Source organism: Typopeltis vanoorti, chromosome 2, assembly GCF_054136105.1.
Source record: "Typopeltis vanoorti isolate ZY-2024b chromosome 2, IOZ_Tvanoo_1.0, whole genome shotgun sequence".
In the NCBI taxonomy this organism is placed as follows: domain Eukaryota; kingdom Metazoa; phylum Arthropoda; class Arachnida; order Uropygi; family Thelyphonidae; genus Typopeltis; species Typopeltis vanoorti.
In genome coordinates this window covers 21187266-21207131 of record NC_143550.1, presented here as the reverse complement: position 1 = coordinate 21207131, position 19866 = coordinate 21187266, and the positions used below count along the sequence as shown (strand labels likewise).

General features: G+C 34.2%; 1 protein-coding gene across 4 annotated transcripts in view; it reads left to right on the top strand.

Moving 5' to 3' along the window:
- LOC150108868 (ubiquitin-protein ligase E3B) overlaps positions 1-19866 on the top strand; it is a 552093-nt gene that overhangs the window by 382084 nt on the left and 150143 nt on the right. For all 4 annotated transcript variants that reach the window (XM_090410488.1, XM_090410470.1, XM_090410479.1 and 1 more), the window contains one exon: positions 7630-7729. In XM_090410488.1, the coding sequence (XP_090266614.1) occupies positions 7630-7729 (100 nt within the window). The remainder of the gene's footprint in view (positions 1-7629; positions 7730-19866) is intronic.

Genomic DNA, 19866 nt, shown 5'->3' with positions numbered 1-19866 from the left:
ACTGTGTTATCCACCAACAATCACTTTGTGGAAAATACGTTGATATGACCTGTGTCTTGAAACCTGTTATTTCTATGGTAAATTTCATTCGCTCTCATGCACTTAATCATCGCTAGTTTAGGTCTTTTCTCAAGGAACGTGATTCTGAGTATGTTGTCTTGACATATTATACTGCAGTTTGCTGGCATAGCTATGGAAAGGTTCTTTCACGCTTCTTTCATCTCAGGAATGAAATTGATATATTTCTTACTGAGAAAAACCATTATGAACCACTTTTATCAGATACCGAGTGGGTTTGGAAATTGGCATTTTTTGCAGATCTGGTGAACCACACGAGCAATTTGAATTTAAAGTTGCAGGGTGAAAATAATTTAGTTTGTGATTTATTATCTCATATCAAAACATTCAGAGCAAAGTTGATACTTCTGGAAAGCCAGGTGAAAAAATTGTAACTTTGCTCATATGCCATACCGTGCAGAATTGCATAAAAAGGGTGAAGCAGAATTTCCTTTCTCGTTCACAAATTTAATTATTTCAGATCTTAAACAACAATTTTAGAAGCGATTTGCTGATTTGGATGCCAAAGCTAGGTAAATAAGATTGTTTCAAAATCTGTTTGACTGTGTTGTTACTGATGTCCCAAGTCAACTTCAAATGGAAATTATTGAACTTCAGGCAAATGAACATATTAAAGATAAATACAAGGAAGGAAACTTGATCAATTTTTATAAATTTTTGAACTCTGAGCAGTTCACAAATTTGAAGAAATTTGCTTGTAAATTTATCTCTATTTTTGGGACAATGTATCATTGCGAACAAACTTTTTCCCGAATGAAATATATCGAGTCAAAATACAGGGCAAATTTATCTGACGAACATTTGAAATCGCTACTTATAATTAGCACTTCATAATTTGAACCTGAGTTTAATAAGAATTTAAAAACATAAACACAGTTACATCATTCACATTAATGGTTTTATTATAATTTGTGATAAAAATATGAGAATTTGCTGATAGTGTTCGTTGTCATTAATATATGATAATTTAATCTCACATATTCTGTAATCAGTTTTTATCTGCTTTCAATAAAACTCCTATATCTAGTTCTATAGTTTTTTATTACTACGGCCCGCCGAACAGTGCTGATGTACCCAATATGGCCCTCACGGCAAAAAGTTAGACCACTGGTCTAAAGGGAATTCTTTAGGGAATTGGCATGCCTGTTTAGTCTTACAACAGCACAGGTTCCAAGGAAGTGGAAAGAAGGTAAAATTGTTCCATTGCATGAAGATGGTGATAAGGCTGTGGCTACAAATTATAGGCCAGTCTGTATATCTGGAGTTGTGATGAAGGTACTAGAGAGATTGGTGAGAAGTAGGATACAGAAATGGGTTGATAACAGCAGTATTTTCTGTGGTTATCAGCATGGATTTGTTAAAGGAAGATCATGTTTTACTAACTTACTTGTGTACTACAACAAGGTGACAAATGTCTTGGACAAGGGAGATGCATATTCGGTGTATATGCATCTTAGATTATACTTAGATTTTGCAAAAGCTTTTGATAGACTGCCATGCGATAAGCCGTAAAATAAATTAAAACTGATGGGATTGGATGACAGACTTCTGAATAGGATCAGTAACTAGCTGTCAGATAGGTATCAGAAAGTTGTATATGGAGGTGCAGTATCCCAAAAGAGGAAGGTCACTAGGAGTGTGCTGCAGGGGTCAGTTTTGGGATGATTGTTGTTCAATTTGTATATTAATGATATTTGGATGGATTTAACTGGTGAAGTGCAGCTGTTTGCAGATGATGTAAAATTGGGGTGATCAATGCAGAGTCGAGCAGATAACAGCAGTATTTGTTATGGCCTTACAGGAGGACTTGAATAGATTGCATGAATGTTCGTCTAAGTGGAACTATCAGTTCAATGTTGCGAAGTGTAAGTTCTTGAAATTTGGTAAGCAACGATGGAATGAAAAGTATACATTTGGTATGGAAACGTTAAAAAAAGTCGAGATGAGCGTTCTGGCAGTGGTGGTAAGGACCTGAAATTCTGTGGCCACATTGCACAAGTTGTGAAGATGTCACATTGGATAATGGCAATGATGCAGAAGTAAAGAGGGTATGATACTATTGTATAAAGCCTTGATCAGGCTGCATATGGATTTTTGTGCACAGATTTGATCACTGGGTTTTCATAGTGACGAGAATATGTTAGGAATGGTCCAGAGAAAATTCACAAAGGTGGTCAATGGTCTTTGGAATGTGGAACATGAGGATAGATTGAATGTAAATTGCAAAGCCTCATGAATAGGAAGGGGCGTGTGTGATTGAGACATATAAGCTATTCACAGGTTGTTATCAGGGTGACAGAAGAGATTTTGCATAGATTGGGAGAGTGGGAATAGAACAAGAGGTCATCCTGGAAGCTGTATAAGGAGGGTGTGAGCAGAGGAGTGAGAGGTTTCTTCTTTACATGAAGAGTGGTTTGTGAGTGGAATGCATTGCTTGAGTATGTTATTAATGTAGCCACATTGAATCAGTTTAAGGCATGGTTAGATGAGCTTTGTGTGCGATAGTGTCTACCTCCCACGATAAGTCTGATTCCATGGAGGTCAGATCTTAATAAGAATAAAGAAATTATATTCTTGTTTAACCTTTTACTCAAGTGTAAACAGACAAATTTTGCACATGAAATATCTTCATGACTTGTCTACTTGTATATAGAGACTATAAATTAAAGATAAGATACCAAGAAATTATTTACTTGGTTTAATCCTTTATCCAAGTGTAAGCAAACAAAGTTTACACCGGAAGTATTTTCAGGACTGGGGCAACTCGTGGTAAAGGTGGTATGACTTCACATCACTTACCTTAGTATCCCATAATGCAAAGCACATCTCCTTGTGGGCATAGCATTATACATGCCCACAAGGAGATGTGCTTTGCATTATGGGATACTAAGGCAAGTGATGTGAAGTCAATACCACCTTTGCCACGAGTTGCCCCAGTCCTGAAAATATTTCAGGTGCGAACTTTGTTTGCTTACACTTTTAAAGGATTAAACCAAGTATATAATTTCTTGGTATCTTTAATTTATGGTATAACCAAATGAAAAACTTTCAACAACCTTTCTATAATCCAGAGTAATTCAATAATAAGGTGCGTGTGACACCTTTTGGCAACTAATATATGAAAATATGACTTCTGCATTACTTCAACTTTGGTATCACCTCTGGGTCTAGCTCCACTGAAGAGACCTTGATAAAGGTCAGAAAGCAACTGTAAAAAAGCAACGCTAACCACCTGGGTATCAGCCATCTTTGGACTTTATTATGCAGCTGAACAACCAAAAGACCAATTGAAATAAAGTCCAAAGATGGCTGATACCCAGGTGGTTAGTGTGTTATCTAAGTTAACTGTCTTGATTATTTGGCCTTCTTTGCCTGAAATTGTTCTCCAATCATCCCTGCAATTGGCCATAACATGTAAGGGAATGGAACAAAAAAAAAAAAAAAAAGCTTTCATGATAAAAATAGACAGAATTTTATCTCCCACTGGTGAATATTGCATAATGTGGATATTTGCACCACCTAGCCAAAAATTTGTTATCTTCTAGAGCAGCGCTTCCCAAACTGTGGGCCGTGGGCCCCCTTGGGGGCCATAGGTTTTGTTGAAAGGGGCCGTGAAATAATGAAAACAAATTGAAAATGTTTTAAGACTAACTAGATTTTTTTTATTTTAAAAGAAACGTATTTAATTTTTATTATTATTTTTTTTTGTTATTTTTTATATTTTAATGAAAAAAAAATCGCACATCGGTGCTGGTTCAAATTTTGCTTTCGCTGCTTAATGAATATGAGTAAATATATGCTTATTCATATAAGTTTCATTTCAAAGCAGAAATCTAAGAATTGCAGTTTCAAATATTTCACCTGATGCTGACTTTTTGTGTAGCAGTATTGAAACACATCCATCACATTAAATTGTTATTAAACTTCTTTTATGTTTTTAATTCTTACTTTGTTTATTATTAATCATTTTATATTTCATCTGCTTGTACTGCAAATGTACAATAACAATATTATTGTTATTTTGTGATACCTCCAGGGAGTCCAAAGACTCATCGAGGGAGAGTGTGCCAACAGCATCGAATTCGCTCCTTCCAACTACTAACTGCGCTCAAACTTGCTTAACTTTGTGCGAGCCATTAGTAGCAGAGGCTTTACCAATCGACCAACCTTTGCTGGCATATCTATCTATATAAAAATATGAAATAATGTGCCATGTCAAATGTGTATGTAAGATGCTAAAAATATAATATTTGCATTTGATTTTTGCAATATTTGCTGTGTATGTTTTGTATTGAATATAAATACAATAAATATTATTGAATAATATGTCTATTTATGATTTTTTTTCGAGGGGGGGTGAAATATTTTAATTTTTCCAAAGGGGGCCCTGATATCCAGAAGTTTGGGAAGCACTGTTCTAGAGTACTACTTTCTAAATATAATTATTGTTGGACCAAATAATGAAATTTCCATAATACAATATTTTAAAGCATTTGTATGTTGTATTGTTTGTTTTCAATTCCATGTTTTTACCTAACTTTCCATAAATGTTTATTTAACTGATTAATTATAAAAAATCAGTTCTTTTCTCGTTGCTGAGAGATGGGGAGATACTTCCAAAAATGAATCTGTCCTGTTATAAGTAATGGAATGCCAAACACATTACATAATCTGTTTCAAATATGCAGGGTGAGAGGGCAGTTGTAGAAAGCACATTTTACTGTTTCCAATCTGTTCAAGTACCATACCTCCATTTCATGGCATTTACTGGAAGCTGACATGTGCAATTAAGATCACTCCTGTTAGGGTATCCTTGCAACATCAGTAAGTTATGAACACTGGAAGTTTCTGGCAAAACAGGTGACAAATTGCATTATGCCAAGTTTTGGTGTTAATGGAAACACATGTCAATACCAGAATGTTGTATCACTCTTAGAGTTAAGCACAGATTGTTGTATTATTCAGTAACAATCTCAGCTCTTGGATCTTTTTAATCATTCACTCCAAATAGTGGGAGATGAAAATCCTGGTAGTAGTACTACCAGAGAAGGTCTGCACATGTGATCGATCTTTAAAATTTTTGGAGTTTTGCTTGACATATTTTTTTCTCCACATCTGCATAAACCACCAATAGGAACTAGCTTTAACGTGTGTGTGTTTGCGTGCATGCATGCCACTTCTGTGTTGGGCATTCATGGTTTCACAAAGCTTATATGGCATGTTAGTGGCAACTTTTCCATTAGAATTCTATTTGTGAAATTAGCTTTTGAGAAATGCCTTAATGATATCAGAATTCTCAAATGAAATCTGAACTGATTTCAAGTTATATGTATATATACATTTACAACACTTGTATTTCTGCTCAGGACATGGACTGGTTATTACTAAAAATGTGCACAAATTCACATGGAGAGAAGAGGCAAGGAATAAAAATGCAAAACTTGGAAAACTTCAGTTGTATTCTCAGTGGCAAATCAGTAAAATATTTCAGCTATTTAGGCATAGTTTTTAGTGATGATGGCAAGTTAATTTGGGAATAGACAACAAAATAAGTAAAACTTGGATAGTGGGGAGAGAAATTAGCCAAAACACTAAACCAGGAGTATACAAATCATTGTTCAAACCAGTTTTAAGTTATAGATCTGAGAGTTGGGTTAGAAATAATGCACTTCATCAAAGAATGGAAACCACAGATATGAAAGTTCTGAGAAAAATTAGGGGCATGAACAAATGGCATCAATGGCAGAATTATATTAAACATGGAGACTTGACACTGTTTGCATTTAAAAATGTAAGAGATCTAAAATGGTATGGTCACTTGAACAGAATGGGAGAAGAAAGATTAGCGAAACAGCTGTTTGATACTAAGATGGCAGGGGAAAAAACCTGGTGGAAGATGAAGATATAGGTGGATTAATTCAGTCAGAAGTGCCTTAGAAGAAAGAAATGTTAACTATGTCAATATTGCAATGCTGACAAGTAATACTGATTTGGAGGAAATTCGTTAATAGAAAAATGTAAAATTAATCATGTAGTTCTGTCTTAATAGCCTGAAATCCTCTTCATGGTACATATCAGGAAACTGATGATGATCATGATATTGCTGAAATGACAATTGGCAAAATTATTATCTGAGACCTTCAGGGAGTCGTGGACTCACCGAGGGAGGCTGTAAATCACCCAAACCAGTTGCCATACCTTCCCTTAAATTCATTCACAACATATGCACTCACTACCCTAAATTCAAACTATTTCACCTACTCACTGCTCTGCGAGAGAAAAAAATCTAGCTCTTATCCCTTTCTTGACTGCAAACAAACTTAACTTCCATGGATGCTGACATGTTTTCTCTCCCAATTTCCATATAACAAATTTCATCAGACGATATCCTATAACACCCATTTAGAAGATTATAGATCTCTGTTGTATCACCCCTCTTTCTCCTATTAACCAGAATCTGTAATCCATATACCTGCAATCTTTCATCATAATCTAAATCCCATTACTCAGATATAATCTTGTAACTATTCTTTGTTCTTTTTCCGCAGCTTCTTTATCCTCTTGGAATCTGGGAAACCAAATCTGTGCACAATAATCCAGGTGTGGTCGTATCAAAGCCCTATAAAAAGGCAAAACGATATCCTTACACTTCAAGATTTGCTTCAACATCACAATTATCCTCTGAGTTGTATTTGCAATGCTATGTGACCTTTGAACTTCAAAATCCTATCCACCATTATGCCAAGATCCCTAGCCTCATCAGGTTCTTGTAGCATAACCTGGCTATAACATGCTGTTGGAAATCGCATCATGCCAAAGTACATAACTTTACACTTACTAACATTAAACTGATAGTCATATTCATTTGCACAAATTCCCAGCCTATTCAAATTATTTTGTAAGTGGTTTATATCAGTAGCATCCCTGATTGTCCTGCCTATCTTCACAGCATCGGCAAACAATTGCACATCTCCTGTTAGACCCTTCCTAATGTCATTAATGAATAGATTGAACATCTGTGGCCCAAGCACTGAACCTTGAGGTATACCACTGGTAACCTTAAAGCTGGCAGATTCACACCTACCATATACCACTTTTTTGATATTTTTCTGTCAACCATCCACTGATCCAAGTCAAGAGTTTATATTCTCTGGTTTATGTAACAGCCTTTTGTGTGGTATCCTATCAAATTGGTGAAAAGTTTTGTTTTTGTTTTCTAATTCTCTGAAAATATCAGAGAATTAGAAAGTAGAGTCTTAAGCTGGCTAACAATCAGCACATAAATATCTCTAAAAAGTAATCAGCTTTTACTTTCTATCAACATGATTTGCAAAAGTATCATTAACTTATCAGTCTGTCATTCCAAGGAGGACTGGAAAATCAGTTGGTCATTCTCTATTGATCAGGATTTTGTAATCTGTTTAATAATAATAATAATCCTCTCTTATAATATCTTAATATCTCTTAAATAAGAGCAAACTAGTTCATTTAAAGACAATTAGAAAGGAAAAATTAAAATAAACAGTTCTAGTCATTTGTGTTCTCAAATAGGGAAATCAAAGTGAGTTCCTTTATGGGTGATCTGGAGAAAGGCAAAAAAGCAGCACAAGTTTTAATGCAGAAAGTTCCACATATCATTCCTCATAAAGAGGTAAGATAAGTTTTAACTTTTATTATAGAAATTTATTGTTTTGGATTATGCTAATTTTTATGGAATATGAGTCAGCATTTCCAAAATTAATGTTAACCTGGAACTAATATGATGCCCTTCTGGTAATTTCTTTACTGTACTGATGGTGACATATCATCGCTTTGTTTTTACTGGGTTTTAATAGCTTAGTATTGTTTATTTAATTTTTTTTTTTTTTACTTTTAATTCTTTTAGAATCATAGTTACATCTTATTTACCTAGTATGACATAAGAAATTTCGTTGAGTCTTCCTATTTTAATTTGTTACTTTCAGATTTTTCTGAAAAAAAAACAAAAAACTAGGATATCTCTTATTTCATGAATGTTTATAGCTTGCATTCTTAACTTCATCTCTCTTAGATTTAATGCAGTTTTAACTGTTTTGATCATAAGTTGCTAAAGTTCATCCTGTTATGTCTCCTCTGGAATTTTTTTTTTTGCAGTATACAAAGATCAGATAAGCTTATATTAACCAAGTAGCAAAGTTTCTTAGGTCCTCCATAATTTGCCACCAAGAGCATGATGACTCTTAGTTGTGATGACTGTATTTTCATTGGTCTTATTTACATAGCTCCTCAAAAATAATTTAATAATTGCAACTCTTCACTTTTTACAATTTTTTATATTGTTATATTAGAAATGCTCCAGTTAATCTCTATTGCAATAAGGTGCTAAGAGTGATGTGACATGTTGTTTTGTTAGACTTTGAGGTTCTGTTTGTAGAACAGTAATATTTTTGTTAGAGAATAAATCTGTCATTCTTTCACTTTTGAAAACTCTATTTTGTGTTAAACTATGCTGTCCAACCCCCCCCCCCCCTTTGAAAATGGCTGGGCAACCTGTTCACATATCCATGAAAATGTGTTCATGCTTTTTTTACAGATTTATCAACTGTAAAATATAATTTATTTATTTAATATTTTTATATAAACTAAAATTTCTCCTGGCATTAAAAATAAAAATTTAATACACACAAAGTATAAAGAAGGATAATGTGTATTCTTTTTAATAAAATTTCTCAGCATCAAAATATTAAAATTATTAGTCATTTTTAATATCAAATAAATATAATTTCACATTATTTAAATGAAGGGGATATTAAATCCCACATTATTTCATTTATAATATTCATTTAAATAATGTCACATCACCGAAGTGAGCCTATTGGCTCTTTTATTTAAGTAATATAATTCACAGATATTTTGTGACTCTTCATCAGTGTTTTTCCTTGCCAACTTTCTAGAACAGCATCATCATTCTCAACATGTATCCACAAGGAGTGTACAGAATATAATGAGTGTCCTATATGTAAAGGTTACTTTATTACTAACTTCCTATCAACAATTTTCCTCAAAATTAATCTGTTATCTGTCAAGACTCCACTATTATCCAGTCTTATATTTTAGTCCTCTAAGGTGCTTCTTAGCATATCATTCCACCTAGATCTTGGTTGTCCTCTGGGTCTTTTTCCTGCCATCCCAGCAAAAAAAAAAACTTGTTTTCTTGCTGACCTTCCTCTTTTATTCTGTTTATTAGTTCTGCTAACATATTCCTGAATACTACCACTGTCAATTTCTTTCCTAATATCCTCATTTTTAACATAATACTGCCATTGATGCCATCTGTTCAATCCCCTAATCTTTCTCAGTGCTCATATCTGTTTTTTGCAGTCTTTGATGAAGTGTTTTTATTTCTTACCCAGCTCTCAGATCCATAAGTTGAAATACTTTCTAAATATCTCTTCAAACATTTCCATTTTCCTTCTCAGTATAAATGAAATAGCAATAAGTATTTGTTATTTACTTTAAATAATAAACTATTACTTGTTTAATTATACTATTACTTTTTTTTTTTTTTTTTTGATCTTTGACATTTTCTTCCCCTCAAGAGAATTATGAATGTTAACATTTTTGTCTGTTTTTGTTACTTTTTTAATGCCTTATTCACTGTACTTTGCTTTCATGGGAAAAAAAAATGAGAGTAATTTCACTGTTAGAATCATCATTAGTTATCTCCTACTGTTATCACGGAAAGAGTGGGGAAATGTAATAGAAACATAAGTTGGTAATGGAGTTTTATAGGGTAGTTGCAGGAGAGGTTTTAATATATGTCAGGAAGAGAAAGACTGATGTCACTTCTGGAAGTTGAACAAAAAGTTTAGGTGACAGATGATTGTGGAGGAAATTTTTCTCATGATGACCAAGTAGAGTATGTTGCCAGGAGAGTGAGTGCTGCAGCACTGAAAAATAAGTTTAATTAGATCTATGACATATTGTGTAAGCTACATAGGTCATCCTAATGTATCTCACATAATTTGTCTGTCTGATACTATGTCTGATAACTAAGCCTTTAGAGGCTTAGTTATCAGACATAGTTCCAGTTATTACAAATCAGTAGTGCACTAATTTGATCATATGTTCTGCATCTGATAGTTCAGTCATCTTTTCACTCTTTCAAAATTCTTCGTTTGCATTTGCTGAAATTCATCACTTTCAAAACAAGACCATATATTATCTTACTTACAAATTAAATTTATTTTATTAAATTACTTGCTGCTTGATCCTTTCAAAATACTCATTAGAAATACAGAAATCAAACAACCATCCTTCAAACTTTTGAAAACTGTATCATTAATAGATCATAAACAAAGGAATGTCAGAGCTAGACTTTGTGGATTTTTTATTTTATTTATTATTATTATTTTTTTTTTTTTTAGGATAAAAGAAAAAAAAAAAAGAAAAACACTAAAACAGTGAAGCTTAAATCTATGAACATATAGAGAGTCTATATGCATAATTGACATTAAATTGTTGTGGTTGTATTTAAAGCTGTTCTTTCGTTTATTGTATTGTTGGGAAAGTACGTGCTAGTAGCATCTTGTCATCATCATCTCAAATACCGTGGTGTATATAAAATATTGTGTGATTGTGATATTCCTTATTTTTGGGCAGACAGACAAATCTGTTGAATTGCGTATGGAAGAACAAATGAGGGACATTACTTACAAGAGACAGCGAGCCAGTGCATTATCAAGTCATATCCTTTTCTTGGCTAATTCTAATGATGAAAGCCAAAGTCACAAAGTCTGCTGGGAAAAATCTAACATCTTCCGTTGCAGTGATGAACTAGAGAGAAAAATCATGAAATCTAGGGAAATCATCTTCAATCCTGTTCATCTAAATAATAACTTGAGCTACAACCTCCCAGATAGTCATTCAGCTGTAATAATGTGCTGGCATTCATGAGATGCTACTAGCACGTACTTTCCCAACAATACAACAAATGAAAGAACAGCTTTAAATATAACCACAACAATTTAATGTCAATTATGTATAGAGACTCTCTATGATGTTCATAGTTTATTTAAGCTTCAATGTTTTTTATAATGTCACCTAATGAAGGCTGTTACAAGCCAAAACTAGTCATGTTTTTATATTAAAACCTTTTTACTTAAATCTCGGTTCTAGTCATTCAATTCTTTAAAAAAAAAAAAAAAAAAAATATATATATATATATATATATATATATATATATTTATATATTAGCCAACCTTTTTCTGGAACACTTAGAAGATAGAATTTCCACTCTTGAACCAAAACCAAAAATATGGCGTCAATATGTTGATGACATCTTTGCAGTCTGAAGTCTGAACAAGAACTATACTCATTTCTAGATAAGATCAACAGCCTTCATCCTTGCATCAGATTCACACTAGAAAGAGAATCATCACAAGGTATATCCTTTCTTGATATACACGTCCAACGAAAACAAGATGGTTCCATCTCCACTTCTATTGAAAACCAACTTTTTCAGGTCATTACTTCCACAATTTATCTGCTCATCATCCATCTCAAAAATATGGCATCATAAAATCTCTGGTATCCAGAGCGCACAAATTTGGTTTTTCTGAAGAGTCTTTAAAACAAGAATTGGAAATTATTAAAGATACAGCCTTGTTAAATGGATACAACCCAAAAACAATTCAAAAAAATCATCAGCCACTACAAATCGATCTCAACAACAAGCCCATAGAACTCCTATACCATAAATCAAAGGCATCTCTGAACGTCTGTCAAAAATTACGAAAAAATACAAACTTGTTGCTATCCACAATTGCTACTTTCTCCAGAAGACAAACTCTCCCCTATGATGCTACCTGGCGTATACGAAATACCATGTTTGTGTAAGATGTTGTACTACTGACAAACAGGAAGATTATAAGTAAACACATCTCTGAACACCAAGACCACATCCGTCTGATCAAACAGCACAAATCTGGCCTTGCTCAACATGGAGTTGAAAACCCTAAGCATAGGATCCAATGGAAAAACACCAATCTGCTACAAAGATTCTTATATAAACATGAGTATTTATATAAAGAGAGTGCCAAAGCCTTACGTCACAGACCTAATCTTAACCATAATGACTGTCTCACTATCCCAGAGGTCTAAGAAATTAATATCCTCAATTGTATAAAATAAATTTATCAGATATATTTTAATTAATTTTAATTTACAGCCTCAGCTACTGTTCACATAGAGGGATTCCAATGTAAGCATGTGCACTAACTGTTCCTTTGAATGTAATTCCTAGTATTGTTTGTAATAACTGTACTGATGATGTCTTAAGATACTTAAGACAAAATATCTACATATTATTAAGATTCAAATACTGTGGTATGCGTGTGAATTTTTAGTTATGAATATTCCACAGGTTTCACTATATAATAGAGATGAAGAGAGAATGGAAATACAAGAGGAACAGGGAAATGGATGGACAGAGAGATATGGCATAGGGAGAATGGATGTTGAAAGTAGTAGTAGTAGTGAATGTATTCATGGGGATGATCAGCATAGAAATGGAATAGATTGGGATGTAGATTAGATGGGGAAGTTGAGACTTGAGCAGATATGTGGTAAGCAGTGATAAAGGTGATTGGACAAGGGCAGGTTTGGGGGGGAAATCACAACTAACAAGTAGCTTGGGTAGGACTGGTTATATACCTAAATGTGAACTGCTGTATTTATTTATAAATGCCAGAAGTATCAGAAATAAGGGAGATGAAATGATTTCACCGATTGATTTTATTCACCCCAAAATCATTAAAATAAGTGAAACATGGTTGAATGAAGATGATATCCTAATGGGGATAGAAAGGACAAGAAGGGAGGGAGGATGCTGCTGCTGATGATACCAGGAGGAATTATGTCCACATAAAGCAGACATGAAAGAGGGAAATAGTGGCAGTGTGGTGTGGAGGGTGACAGGAAAACATTTAGTTGAATGTTGCTATAGACAAAGGAATATAGAGGGTGATGATGAAGAAATGTATAAACAACTTGGGTTAGTGGTGAACAAAGGAAAGGTAATTATGGGTGATTTTAATTATTACAGAATAGATTGAAATGAAGAGATAGCATTTGGTAATAAGGAAAATAAATTTCTTGAGTTCTTGAGGCACAGCTATCTCAGCCAGTGTGGATCGAGAGTTTTAGATCTGATCATGTCATCAAAGTATGTAATTTTGAGTGGGGTTTTGCACTTTTCTCCATTTGGTGAGGGTGATTATGAAATGATAACCTGGGATGTGGCTAGCCATATGCAGACTTCTGCGAGGAAAGAATATATGTGAAAGTACAAGACTGGTGTTTATGACAAGCTTAGGAGACAGCTTGGAGCTATAGCATGGAATGAGGAGTTGAGTGGTAAGGAAATAAATTTTGCTTGGGAACTGACCAAGAAGTACATAACATCACTGTATGAACGTGTTCCGAAGGTCAGTAGGCTAAGTAAGGTTGTGTAAAACAGAAGAATCAGGGACTTAAGTATGATGTCTGGAAGAAAGCACTTTGAAGGCAGTACAAGATAAATAATGGTAATAACCAGTTACATGAAAAGTATAAAGAACAAACAAGGAGAGTGACTCAATAAGGACAACAAAAGTGTAGTATGAGCAGCAAATTGGCAAATCAGCAAAGAAAATTGCTAGAGAGTTTTTTAGATATGTGGCAAGTAGAAAGAAGAATGATTATGGTAAGATGAGGATGAAAATGGTAGAATGGTAACTCCTGCAGAAGACATTGTCAGGGTATTAAGTGATCAATTTATAAGGGTGTTCATCCTGATCATGAGAAACTTAAGTATAGAGGACATATGAAGGATGGCTTAATTGTGAGTGAACAGGAGGTATTTGAGGAAATAACCTTGATGTCAATAAAGGCAATTTAATAACATATCACCATGCATCTTAAGGGAATGTTCCAGAGAATTAGCATGCCTGTTTAATATGAGTCTTACAACAACACGGGGGTTCCAAGGGAGCGGAAAGAAGGTAAAATTGTTCCACTGCATAAAGGTGGTGATAAGTCTGAGGCTACAAATTATAGGTCAATCTGTATATCTGGAGTTGTAGTGAAGATACTAGAGAGTAGGATACAGAAATGGGTTGATAACAGAAATATTCTCTATTGTTATCAACATGAGTTTGTTAAAGGGAGATCATGTTTTACTAACTTATGTACTATAACAAGGTGACAAATGTCTTGGACAAGGGAGATGCATATACACTAATATACTTAGATTTTGCAAAAACTTCTGATAGACTGCCACACAGCAAGCTGTTAAATAATTGTAACAGATGGGATTGGATAACAGACTGCTGAGTTGGATCAGTGACTGGCTTTCAGATATAGGTATCAGAATGTTGTATATGGAAGTGCATTATCCTAAAAGAGGAAGATCACTAGTGACATTCTGCAGGAGTTAGTTTTGGGTCCATTGTTGTTCAGTTTGTATATTAATGATATCGGGATGTGTTTAACTGGTGATGTGCAGCTATTTGCAGATGATGTAAAATTGAGGAGAGCAGTGCAGAGTTGAGCAAATGTTATGGCCTTGATCAGTCCTCATATGGATAGTGCACAGATTTGGTTACCAGGTTTTCATGGATATTTTAGAAACAGTCCAAAGAAGATTCACAAAGGTGGTCAGTGGTCTTTGAAATGTGGAGTACGAGTACAGATTGAAAGAATGTAAATTGCAAAGTCTCATGAATATAAGGGGGGGGGGGTATGATTGAGACATATAAGTTAGTCACGGGTTGTTATCAAGTTGACATGGAAGATATTTTGCATAGAATGGGAGAAGGGGGGGGATAGAAGAAGCCATCCCTGGAAACTGTATAAGGAGGGCGTAAGCAGAGGAGTGAGGAGAGGGTTCTTTATTTCGAGAGTGGTTGGTGAATGGAATGCATTGCTTGAGTGTCTTGTGAATGTAGACACATTGAATCAGTTTAAGGCACAGTTGGATGACTTTTGTGTGTGATAGTGTTTACCTTCCACAATGAGCCTCTGACCCAATGGAGGTCAGTGGTTAGTAATAATAAAAATGAACTTTTGATAAAGAAATTAGTGGATAATAGCACTAAGCCATCATCCAATACTTTCTTTATTATATTACCTTTATTCATGCATCCTATTTTATTATTTTTATGTATATTCATGATAGTTCATCAGACTATGAGAGAGAGAGAATTAGCCAAACGGGCCAAAGTAAACCTAAGAGAGTTTTCGTTATGTATGAAGTAAGAGGAAAAATGACTTTGGTATGATAACTTTAAATGAATCTCATGGTAAGAAGATGACTGAACCAAAAGAAATAGTTGTTGCAGAGTGATCATTTTGCAAAGGTGTATCATCCAGGTGGTGATTTTACAGTTGCTGATGTTGTAGAGATGCATATCAACATTGAGGTAGACAAACAGGAAACATTCATATTTTTTATGGCTGACAGACAGACATCAGCAGCGGGACTGAATGGCATATCATCCTATGTGCTGCTCGAATGTGCAAGAGAATTGGCATTGCCTCTGATGAAGTTATTCAATCTAAGTCTCAGTTTTGGCAGGGTTCCAAGGGAGTGGAAAGAGGGTAAGATAGTACCATTGCATAAAGGTGGCTCCAAGACAGGTGCAAACTACAGACCAATTAATGTCTGGTGCAGTTGTTAAAGTATTTGAAAAGTAGGTGAAAGGTAAAATACAAGAGTGGGGGGTATAGGGATGTGATACTCAATAGTGGGCAGCATACTTTGTAAAGGGTAGTAACCTATTGACATTTTATAATAAAGTGACAGCAGAATGAGAGGATAGAAACAAATATGAGAGTAGTATATGGTGGAGTGGAATCTAGGAGAATGATGGTGACCAGTGGAGTGCCTCAGGGTTCGGTACTAGGGCTGTAGTACTCTTTAATTTGTATATCAATGACATAGGGAAAGATTTAAGAGGGATATTCAGTCATTTGTTGATGATTCAAAACTGGGGAGAGCAATAGTTGATAAAGATGATGTAAATATCCTGCAGGATGATTTAAATAAATTGCCATTGTGGGCAAAGGATAATGACTGTCAATTTAATGTTGCAAAATGTAAGGTTATGCACTTCAGGTTGAAATGATTAGATATAAAGAGAGCATCTTGCAGAAGTTGGTAAAATAGCTCAACAAATTACTTGGATGTTGAATAACACTCCAACAAGTAGAGATAAGGAAGTTATTCTTCTTAAGTATTCTGCAAATGATCAGGTTCTTCTCTTAGTAGCAAAAACTTTCCTTCCACTCTCTTCTGTTCTGAGCTTTCTCTTTCAAGGTTGTGTACCTGTCTCCATTCAGCATGTCATCTAGCATTATTTTCCTTACTCTTCCTTTGGGTCTTTTTCCTTCGATGGCATCTCTAATGATTCCATTTCCTCTCAGAATATTTCCCTTTCTTCTTTTTATCCTCTTTAACATACTTCTTTCTTCTTCTTCTACTCTTTTTAAGACCTCTTCATTAGTTATTTTATCTAGCCATTTGATTTTTTCCATCCTTCTCCAAATTAACATCTCAAAGCTTTCCAAAATCTTAATTTCTGCTTTCTTCAATGTCCAAGTTTCAGCTGCATAGAGGACAACACTTCACACATAACATTTTATTAGTCTTTTCTTTAGGTTTCTGTCCATTTTACTTCTGAATAAATTCCATTTTCTCTTAAGGCATCTCTTCCTATTGCTATTCTTGCTTTTATGTTGATTTTACATCTTCCATCACTGCTAATCATACTTCTTAGATATTTAAATGGCCTTACTTGATTCAATTTTTCCCCATTTATTCTGATATCCATATTTGCCTTGCTACTTTCATTACCATTGTTTTTCTTATGTTAATTTTCATTCCATAATTGATACAGGACTCCAGTAATCTGTTCAACAGATGTTTTAGTCCTTTTTCAGTATTTGGTAATAATGCCTTGTCATCTGCATATCATATTGCAAATATCTGTCTACCTCCAATCTTTATTCCTTCTTCTGAATTCTCCAGTGCTTCTTTTAACATTGCTCCGGAATACATGTTAACCAAAATTAGTGACAGAACAGCCTTGTTTTACTCCTCATCCAATGATACCTGGTTCTGTAGTACCATATATGTCTCTCACCATGGCAGTTTGTCCCATATATAATGAAATAATTATCCTTCTGTCTTTCCAATCTATACCAATCTTTTCCATTACTTCCACCATCCTATCCCATTTTACAAAGTCAAAAGCTTTTTCAAAATCTATATAACAGATATTAACTTCTTTATTCACTTCCAGACTTCTTTCACTTATTATTCTTAACATTCCAATTGCATCTCTTGTTCCCCTACAATTCCTGAAACCAAATTGATCTTCTCCAAGAAATTCTTCCACCTTAGATGCAATTCTCCGTGTTAGAATTCTCATAAGTATTTTTGATGTATGGGAAATGAGGCTTATTGTTCTAAAATCCTTGCAGTTTACTGCATTACTTTTCTTTGCTATAGGTATAAATATTAAGGTCATAAAATCTTTTGGTAATTCTCCTTTGCTATAAAATAAATATACGTTTTGGTTATTTCTTCAGTTCCTTTCTTCTGAAGTTCTTTCAGGAATTCTGCAGGTATTTCGTCTATTCCTTCTGCCTTTCCAAATTTTAGTTCTTTAATGGCATTTCTACTTCTGTCTTCATTTATCTTCTTTATATCTTCTAATGGCAACTCATTTGGTCTATTTTCCTTGTCAATATAGATCTCTAATGTATTCTTTCCATCTCATTAGGATTTTATCTTCTTCAGTTATGATTTTCCCATTTTTATTTTCTATGCCTCTAGCTCGAGTTCCATTTCTCTTGGGATTCATGCTTCTTGCTTTTTCGTACAAAAGATCATACCTTCCCACTATCATAATTTTCCATTTCTTCACATTGTTTTTAAGCCAGTCTTCTCTACTTCTTTCTGCTTCCTTTCTCAATTTGTCATTCTGGTTCTATATTGTATTTTCATTTCTGGGGCATCTTTATTTTTCCATTTTCTTCTTTCTTCCATTAGAGATATCATCTCATTAGTTATCCAAGGTTTTTTTATTCTTTTAGCTCTTACATATCCAATTTCTTCTTCTGCAATCTTTATTTTCTCTTTAACTTGTTCCCATTTCTTTTCTGGATCTTCAGTTTTGACAAAACTTGTTTCCTCTAATTCTTTCGTATTTTTTAATTTCTCTAAGTTCCATATTCCTTTTCATAGCTTTTTTTTATCTTTTTTAGTTTCATATTTATTTCTATGAATAGTAGGTTGTGGTCAGAGTAAATATCAGCTCCAGGATACATGCATGCATTTTTTACACTATTCTTGTATCTTTGCTTTACTATAATGTAATCAATTTGATACCTTTCTATATCTACTGGTTTTTTCCATGTGTATAGTCTTCTCTTAGATTTTTTAAACCAAGTAATCATAATTATTAGCTTATTTTCTTTACAGAATTCCACTAACCTTTCCCCTCTCTCATTTCTGTTACCTAGTCTGTATCTTCCTACTGCACTCCCATCCTCTTCTTCCACAACTCCATTCCAATCTCCCATTATCATATAGTCTTTGCTTTTATCTTCCTTAATTAGTTCTTGTAGTGTTCGTACATTTCCTCTCATTTCCTCTTATTATTATTGTTATGTTCACCAGTTCAGCCTTCAATTTTACCACCATAATCCTGTCATTCAGACATTTTATGCTAATAATGCTCATTGCTGTTCTTTTATTAAAAACAAGTGCAACTCCTTTTTCCTTTTTATCCCCACCTGAGTAAATTACTCTTACTTCATCACTATAAAAATCACCTATTCCTTGCCATCTGACTTCACAGAACCCTATGATATCAATTTTTCCTTTGTCCATTTCTTTTTCAAATTTTCTAATTTTCCACATCTGTTCATTGTTCTCACATTCCATGTTGCAATTTTGATTCTCTGGCAATCTTTCATTTTCGGTTTGTTTATAGCTTGCTTTAAATCATTTTTAGAGGTTCAATCGGGAGAAACATTATCGGGAAATAAGCATCCTTATTTCCCAATATTGTATCCATTCCAATGTGCACCTCCTTTTCCTCTCTGTGCCAAGAGACACCACTTTGGTTTGCTGGGCTGGTAGCTTCCCCCTTATAAGTTCTATCCGTTGCTACTAGCATTTTCTAGGGAGCCAACTTAATTAATCAAATACTAGCAGACAGATGGATACAAGTATCTCTCTCAATGAATCCCAAAGTAAATTCTTTAAGATTAAAAATGGCCTACCTCAGGGGTCAGTTCTTGCCCCATTGCTCTTTAACTTACATTTTAGCGATATCCCAGAGACATCATCACGGAGATTCATGTATGCTGATGATATTGCCATTGCAATTCAACATTCCATAAAACTGAGAACACCTTAACTGAAGATCTAGCTGTACTTGATAAATACTTTAGACGATGGCAATTACAACCTAACCTGAACAAAACTGAAGTAGCACCCTTTCATTTAAGTAATATCCAGGCCAACTATATCCCAAAAGTTTACTTCAAAAATAAACAAGTGAAATTTAACAATCATCCAAAATACCTAGGAGTTACCCTAGACAGAAGTTTGACATTTAAATATCATCTAGAAAATACTGCTGGAAAATTAAAAACTGGTAATAATATAATGCATAAACTTGCTGGTACTACTTGGGGCGCTAATGCCAACACACTGCTTATTACCGCACTGTCTTTGGTCTATTCTACAGCAGAGTA